General features: G+C 42.7%; 2 protein-coding genes across 2 annotated transcripts in view; one reads left to right on the top strand and one right to left on the bottom strand.

Moving 5' to 3' along the window:
- The window catches only part of Pi4ka (phosphatidylinositol 4-kinase alpha), a 126,482-nt gene that overhangs the window by 68,330 nt on the left and 49,378 nt on the right, over window positions 1–8,774 (top strand). The gene's annotated exons all lie outside the window — the stretch shown is intronic.
- Serpind1 (serpin family D member 1) overlaps window positions 1–8,774 on the bottom strand; it is a 15,363-nt gene that overhangs the window by 6,000 nt on the left and 589 nt on the right. The window contains exons 2-3 of the mRNA XM_021209065.1: window positions 3,695–4,659; window positions 247–520 (exon numbers count right to left, since the gene is read on the bottom strand). Coding sequence (XP_021064724.1) covers window positions 247–520; window positions 3,695–4,520 — 1,100 coding nt within the window. The 5' untranslated portion in view covers window positions 4,521–4,659. The remainder of the gene's footprint in view (window positions 1–246; window positions 521–3,694; window positions 4,660–8,774) is intronic.

Below are 8,774 nucleotides of genomic sequence, written 5' to 3'. Positions count from 1 at the left end.
GCAGTGAGCACTTGCTACACTTCTGGGGTGTGTGTGTGTGTGTGTGTGTGTGTGTGTGTGAGAGAGAGGGAAAGGAAAGGAAAGAGGAGGAGAGGAGAGGAGAGGAGAGGAGAGGAAAGGAGAGGAAAGGAGAGGAAAGGAAAGGAAAGGGGAAGGGAGAAGAAAGGAGAGGAAAGGAGAAGAAAGGCAGGGACTGGTCATGGCTTTAGAACTCCTAGATACCACAGCCCTTAGAAAGCAAAGTACCTGTTTGTCATGCTTTTTTGCCATCTCTCCACTACCTGGGGTGTAAGCTGTGCTTCAAGAGTCTTCATTCCCGATAGCTTCCGTGGGATTACAATAAGCATGCTGATGCCCCCTACATACTCCAGCTGGAGAATGTCACAGTCTAGCTCCTGGTCATTTGCTGCAAGGAAATTCCCTTTAGTTTGCATCATGGAGACTTTGACTACTTCTCTCTCATTCAGCCGGAAGTTGTGGTTGTGCGTCATTTCTACTGGGAATTTATTCACCCAAGTTCCTGTAAAGTCAGAAGGAGCAGACAGGTGGAAGAATGTTCTTTTAGAATATAATCTTAGCTCTCGAACATTTGCCCTAGAGGGCTCTCTAGGACCAACCCCAAAATCTTAACAAGAGAAATTTATATGGCTACAAGGTGTTATGGATTAGATTCTGACACTATTTATCTGTCCCTGAGAGATACCTAATTTGCCTGGGCCTCTAGTCTAGTTATTTGTAAAGTGAGTAGCCCTTTAGGCCCTCACACTGTGATTCTCTAGTATTTGGCAGGACACATATCTGACATAGTCTCCTCAGGATCTTCCATGTTGGCTGGGTATAGAGATGTTATTTAAGAATAAATGTTGCTCTAAGATACTCATCATTAATAAAGTTGTTAACCAACAGGCCATGTGTCGGGCATCTTTCTTATATCATCTCATTTTTCAGCTCCTAGAAACTATATAAAATAGATAATTTTAACTTTTATCCATAGGTGACAGAGACACAGGGAAGTTAAAGTTAACTTGTTCAGAGTTTTGTCTGATATGTAGAGCAGCTGAGATGAAAAAAATGGAGATCTTTGGAGGAAGTCCGACACTAGACAGCTCTAGCCTGCTCATTGCTATAGTATGAGGACTATCTGCTTTTAGGGACTTTAACAGCATTCCTAGGCCCTCCCAGCTATATGCCAGCTCAAGTTGCAGTAGTCACAGGTGCCAGCAGATGTTTACTTCAGACCCATTGGAAATCACTGCTCTTCCAGCAGTGATATGCAGCTGCTCTAACAAAGCAATTATAACACAGAGTTAAATTAGGAACAGAGATTTGGGAATTAGAAACCAAAACTGTACTTATAGAATTTTCTAACTTTTAAAATGCACACCTTTAATCGCAGCACTCTGGGGGCAGAGGCAAGCAGATCTCTGAGAGTTTGAGGCCAGCCTGGTCTACAGAATGAGTTCTAGGACAGCCAGGGCTACATAGTCAGACCTTGTCACAAACAAACAAACAAACAAACAAACAAAAAGATGCATCCTTCTGATTCCCAACACTGAGTCAAGTGAGTTTTCTAACACAGTAAGGAAAGGTACTCTTATACGTCAGTGTATCGTAATTACTGTATTCACAAGATGATATGATCATGTCTGCTTTGTTCTATATTACCACCTACTCCAGTGCTGACAGAAAGCGTCAAGGTTTAGAATTTCTTTTTTGTTTGTTTGTTTGATTGATTGATTGTTTTTTCGAGACAGGGTTTCTCTGTGTAGCTCTGGCTGTCCTGGAATTCACTCTGTAGACCAGGCTGGACTACAAAGTCAGAGATCCACCCACCTCTGCCTTCTGAGTGTTGGGAATAAAGCCATGTACCAGAAAATTATATTTTCATCATAAATATCAACTATGTTTATCTATGGTCACAGGCTTGTGAGAGATTTAGCTGTTAGCCTCATTGAAACTTTAGTGCTGTGTCCAGCTCTGGAAGGACGTCTGAAGGTCAGATCTCAGCACTCAAACCCCGTGAAGTCTTGGCCTCTCTAGTGCTACTTAGCAGTCCAGCCAGTCAGGATGCCAGTTTTGCAGAGCTGGAAGTTATATGTAGTACATTGACAAATCAGGAGAGGCTCTAGCCTCTCACTTCACAACACTGAGGCAGACAACAAGCTGTATTGGCTTCCCAAGCAGCCCTTCCCTGGATGGTTTCCTGAACTGAGTGATGACGAATGTGCCGTGCAGTCTGCTGTTAGCTCTGATGCTGAGCTATCCCTGTGCTGCTCTATGGCTTAAATAAGATGGGAGTCGACTTTGATCAGATTCCAATCAGAGGTCTAGATTTTGCCTGGATAGTCCCAGCATTATAGGGGGCTATATCAGGAGCATCTTGAGTTTTGGGTCAGCCTGGGCTACATAGCAAGACCTTTTTTAAAAAATAAGTTTTGAGGGTTGGAGAGATGGCTCAGTGGTTAAGAGCACTGACTGCTCCTCCAAAGGTCCTGAGTTCAATTCCCAGCAACTACATGTTGGCTCACAGCCATCTGTAATGGGATCCAATGCTTTCTTCTGGTGTGTCTGAAGACAGTAACAGTGTACTCACATACATGAAATAAATATTTTAAAAGAAGAAAATAAGTTTTGAATTGGGTCTCAGTGGACACACTGATAGGTACACACATGCATGTGCTCATATAAATTGGGTGGGAGATAATACTTTCTTTAAAAGTGCTCTCATGCCTGGCCTGTAAGAGTTAATGAAGAAGTAATTATTTAGGAGCAGAGAGATGACTTAGCATGTAAAGATGCCTGCTGCCATTTCTGCCAGCTTGGGTTCCATCACAGACCCACATTATAGAAAGAGAGAACTGACTGCCTCAATAGAAAAGATAGTGATAAAAGAAACAGAATTAACGGTGTATTTCCCACCTACCCATGAATTTGAAAGTACCCTGAGAAAGCTGGCTGTGATGGCTTATGCCTTTCCTCTGAGCAGGCCAGCCTGGTCTACAGTGCAGGCTTTAGGCTAACCAAGACTACACACACACACATACACACACACAAATACCCTGGGAAGAAGTCGTATTTCTAACCTTTACTGTCCTTGAACAGTTTCAGACCTATTTCTTTAGCCTTTATCCATATTCTTTTTTTTTTTTTCCAAGACAGGGTTTCTCTGTGTAGCCCTGGCTGTCCTGGAACTCACTTTGTAGACCAGGCTGGCCTCGAACTCAGAAATCTGCTTGCCTCTGCCTCCCGAGTGCTAGGATTAAAGGCATGTGCCCGGCCTTGACCCATATTCTTACTCACCAATAATTGAGTAGGGAAATGAAGAAACCCTAACCCACACTAGCCAAATTCTAAAAAGGGAGCTTGTATTATATCTTCTAATTAGTAAATCACTAGGGATAGATTACTGAGAGCCAGCCTGAACAGTCTTGGGGCATGTTACCGCTATGCTTTTGTAAATTCATCTGTAAAACACAGATTCTGATAACTCTAACACATGATGCCCACCAGATGGAAATCGAGTGAGTATAAAATAATAATAGGGCTTAGTAGCTACCACCTCATCATGTTTTTCCCTGTCCCTGAATCAACCTAGTGTCTTATTTTCCTTCATAAATTACCACCTCAATACAGTTCTTAGCGTTGTCTTTTTGTATTGTGAGTTTCCTTTGAGAATCATAAAGCTGCTTCTTACCTTTGAAGTAGATGCAGTTCAGAATCATCATCTGAGTAGTAGAATCTATATTCTCCAGAGCTTCTTTTATAAGGCCTTTGGTGAGTTTCAGAATGTGGTTGTTTGCCTTTGATATGAAGGCAGGATCTGAGAAGTTAGCCTCCTGGGCCTCAGCAAAGTAAAACTCTCTCATAGCAGCTTTGAAGTCCTCCCGTATGGGAAACTGCTTCTGAATATAAAGGTCATTAACTGACCGAAGTGTGTACCCAAAATTCCTCCTGAATAGACGGTGGGTCAGCTTTCGAAAGAGATTGTGAATGGTGGTAACCTCGTACTTGCTGCTAGCATTGACGAAGTCTCTGAAGTGTAGAACTGAGTGTACTTCTTCATGGGTCTCTCCCCTCAGTCCTAAGGAGATCATCCCCATGGCAGTAGAAATGCCAACAGGTGCTATGAAGAGGTTATCAGAAGTGGTACCCTGGTCCTTCAGGACTCGGTAAAGGTTGAAGGCAAACTTTGCGTTGAGGATATTAAGACGCTGGATCCGGCTCTTGCCTTGGAAAAGCTGCAGGATGTTGCCAGTACTTGATTCTGAGTCTGTCGGGGAAACTGCATCGATGATATCAATGTAGTCGTCATCTTCACCAAGCAGCTTCTCCAGGTCCAGGTAGTCCTCATCCTCTTCTCCCTCTGGGATCCAGTCATTGGTGACTGTGTTTTCTTTGTGGAAGTTAACAGGCAGGAAGGACGTGGTCAGGTTTTCATTAGTTAGCTGCTCAGCAAGGCCTTCGCTCCCAATACACATGAACGTGATGAGGGAAAGAAGAGTGCAGAGTGGGTGTTTCATTTCTGCTGTAAAAAACAGACAACAGGGAATGGCAGGCAGCCTGACTGGCACCACCCCGCTGGAATGTGCAGACAGCAGATTCTCTGAGGTTTTTAACACAGCAAGAAGCCTTCACAGCATCAATGCTCACACCAGCTATCTGATTAAAAAAAAAAAAAAAAAAATAGACAACTAGTGTTAGTGTTTTGTAAGTTTCATACATCTCCTGGAATCTGTGAGCCCCAGGAGCAGTGGTTCTCATCCTTCTTAATGCTGCAAACCCTTAATACAGTTCCTCATGTTGTGGTGACCCCAAATCTAATATTAGTTCATTGCAGCCAGGCAGGGGTTGGTTGCATGCCTTTAATCCCAGCACTCGGGAGGCAGAGGCAGGTGTATCTCTGTGAATTCAAGGACAGCCTAGCCTAATAAGCAAGTTCCAGGACAGCCAGGGGTACACAAAGAAACCCTGGGTGAGAAGGGGACACAATTCTAACACCCCCCCCAATATATGTATTTTATTGCTACCTTATAACTATAAATTTTCTGTTATGAATTGTAAATATCTGATATGCAGGTTATCTGGGTGACCCACAGGTTGAGAACCACTGCCCTAGATGAAAATTTATCCTTTAAAAAAAAAGTTTTAGATTTTTTTTTTTTTGTATTTATTTATTTGTGGAGGTAGACAGGTTTACCATGCTGTATGTGTGGAAGTCATAGGACAACTGGTAGGACTCACTCTCCTACCATGTGAGTCCCAGGCACCTGTACCTGCTGAGCCATCTCAGCAGCCCAAATTTTTTATTATTTACTTAACGTCTCTGTGTGTGTGTGTGTGTGTGTGTGTGTGTGTAGTTTATGTACACACATGTAAACATGCATGCCACAGTCAGATGGTTGGGTGAAGTTGGTTATTCCACTTTTATATGAGTTGTGGAGATGAAACTCAGGTTTGCACAAGAAGCACCTTCAGCTGCTGAGCCAGTTCACTGATCTGAAAATGCCTCCTTTACTGGTGTAAAAGAGGGAACCTAGGAGATTCCTAGAGTCTCTTTTTCATTCATTCACCAACATCATCATCTGTCTCCAGAAAACAGGCCTAGCACTAGAGACACTGAGGTTTGCCTGCTGAAGGACACAGACTCATGGGAAAAGCAGGGAGAACTTTACAGGATCAAGAGCTTTCTAAACAGTGCTGCCATGATTTGGGGGCAGGGAAAGGGAGAGGTGTCCAGAGAGTAACAGAGGTTTCCTAGGAGCCGGGCTAGAGTGAATGCCTGAGGCAGGAGGGCTTTCCAGTGGATGGACTCAGGCCTACCAAACTCCTCACCTGTGGGAGGAGGTGTTATGAGCGAACATGAGCCAGCCTTCTAGAGACATATTGTAGAGACTACTGTACTCTGTGCAGTCATTTGGGTTAATTTGTTTAAGGTTTGGAACTTGGTAAGACTTCGTTAGGATTCACTGCAAAAGGAGTGTGGCTGGGGGCCTGTCCCCTGCAGTCCCAGGGGCTATTAGGGACTGTAGAGAGAACTTTGCTGTCAGGAGAGAAAAAAACCCTTTCTGCTTCCTGCTTTCAATGTCACTGTGCAGACAGGGTCTGCGGGAGAGTGATGTCAGTGGCTTAACCTTCGTAGAGGTTTGTAAACAAGCAAGGTCTTTTACGTAGACCCTGTTCTTGTCTTTATCTGCTCATCCCTTGCCTTGTTTCTGAGGAGACCTTGATAACTTATTAAATCAGATTTTCTGCCCGGTGGCTTTGATTTGCTCTTGCAGTCTCTCAATTTCTGAAGAGGTAGATGACCTCTCTTGCTGCTTCCCTGCCTCAGCAGCTAGGTATATCTTCTAGGGAAAAAAGAAGTCTATTTTGTGCCTGTGACCATTTCTTGATTTAGAATATCTGTTGCCAGTCTATATTCAGTAAGGGTTGCCAGCTCCTCCTGATAAAGTAGTCAGACTTGTTAGGCCCGTAGGCCGTTAGGGACTAGCTTTGCAGATGCTGTATTTGAAAATCTACTGCCATTTTAACCTATCAAGAGGTGTAACCTTCCTTTGCAGTGGTTTGAGCCAGGAATATAGATAAATATTAACTACACTCGCCCAGCTTGCATGGGATCAGGGATCAATCCCTAGCACTAAAATGTAGGGACTGAGGGATGGTAGATGATGAGTAGATTTGAACCAGGCTGGTTAAGTCCCCAGATCCCTAGGCTCATGTTAGGCTCTTAGGCTTGCCTAAGAGTACCAGGACACTCAAAACTGCTCACACTTGGAGAACAGCTTTCCCAGTCTTGTCCTTAGGGACTGTTCCCTATAATGTGGTTAAAATTAGCATTCCCAGCTTTGTTTTTTTGTTTGTTTATTTTTTGTTTTGTTTTGTTTTGATTTTTTTGAGACAAGGTTTCTGGACAGCCAAGGCTGTCCTAGAACTGGCTCTTTAGACCAGGTTGGTCTCAAACTTGTAAAGATCAGCCTTCCTCTACCTCCCAAGTGCTGGGATTAAAGGTGTGTATCACTACCTCCTGGCCCCAGCATGGTTTTAGTCATGACTGAGGGACTTTTTAAAAAGACACTGTGCATCTCAGGCTAGCTGAAAATCTTGTGTACCAAGGCTGACCTTAAGTTTCTGACCCTTTTGCCTATACCTCCTTAGTTGTAGACCGGTATCACCTATTCTGTACAGTGCTGCGATGAGACAGGGCTGCCAGTGCTAGCAGGATGCTCTCCGAGATGAGGTATATCTACAGCTGGCTGGGGGACTTCGGAAGTGCTTATTTTGGAAAAAGAGTCACATGCTTTCTGACTGTGAATATGCCAGACCCTCCTCAGCACTTTTCTGAGACTTCGTGGCTACATAATCTACACATGTGGAACAATTCTGGAAACAGTATCTAATGTATGCAAATAGAACTAGTTTCAAGATAGAATCGGGCATGGGTATCATTGACATTAAATGGGCTAGAGAGGGAGCTCAGGAGTTAGTTAGTACATCCTGCTTTTCAGAGGAACAGAGTTCAGATCCCAGCCCTCCAGGTGGGTGGCTCAACCATCTGTAACTCCAGCTCCAAGGAGTTTTGTATCCTTCTAGCAATCTGCACACATGTGGTGCACACTTGAACAGACAAGTGCATATGCACAAATAAAAAGAAAATACATCTTTATGAAAAGAAAAAGGAAGAAGCAACTTAATGGAAGTCTTTTTATGATTACAATTAAAAGTATCCTTGGCTAAAACACTAGTTAGTAACAATAATGTTAAAGAACAAAAGAAAAACCAACTTGAATTAATGTGGGTTCAAGGAGACTAGTCTGAGCCCAAATAGTAAAGATGTTCTTCATCTTATCCTGGAACTCCGAACACATTCTGGTTTGGTTTGGTTTGGTATGGTATGGTTTGGTTTGGTTTGGTTCAGAAGGGTAAGCATCATATACCCTGTTCCTGAAGGTATGTCCAAAAGCCATAAGTCATAGTTTTCATTATTCTCTTCTTAGAGAAAGGAAAAATGTAAAGTTATTTTATGCATTGAAAATTAGAGATCTTACAGATAAATCTTTATTTTGCTCATCAGTTTCATAAAAAAAATTAAGGCATTTAAAAATACCTGTAAGTTGTGTATGTGTTCAAGTTACTGTGCTATACTTTTAAGATAAATCATCAAAATTTTGTTTTCCTGGGAACATCATATGGTGTATTCTTGAGAGTTGTTGCATGGATTAGAGTTGGCCTTTTTGTACATGTGTCATAAAGAACACCATTTCCTGCTGTGATCTCTCCAGACCCAAACAGAACGAGCAGGGAGGGAAAACTTTTTATGTTAAAATAACTTCAAACTTACAGAAGAATTGAAAGAATAGAGTAGCAGAGCAGCCGCTGTGTTCCCTTTACTGTCGTGTGCATGTGTGGTGTGATGTGGTATGTGTGTGGTGTGCTATGATGTGATGTGTGTGTATGTGGTGTGTGTGTGTGGTGTGCTATGATGTGGTATGTGTGATGTGATGTGGTATGTGGTGTGGTATGTGTGTGGTGTGGTATGATATGGTATGTGTGATGTGATGTGGTATGTGGTGTGGTGTATGTGTGGTGTGTATGTGTGGTGTGGTGTGTGTGTGTGTGTTGTGATGTGGTGCATGTTGGGGGTACATGTATATGTATCAACATACGTTTTTTTTGGACCTTTTGAGGTTAGATCTCTTACATTCCTCTAACCTTTAATAATAATGCTTTGGTGGAAACTTCTTCTAGAACAAGAATATTCTCTTTTTTTTTTTTTT

The sequence above is a fragment of the Mus pahari genome, chromosome 12 (assembly GCF_900095145.1).
Source record: "Mus pahari chromosome 12, PAHARI_EIJ_v1.1, whole genome shotgun sequence".
NCBI lineage: Eukaryota > Metazoa > Chordata > Mammalia > Rodentia > Muridae > Mus > Mus pahari.
The sequence above is the reverse complement of the archived record's forward strand: the minus strand, read 5'-3'. Positions and strand labels throughout refer to the sequence as shown.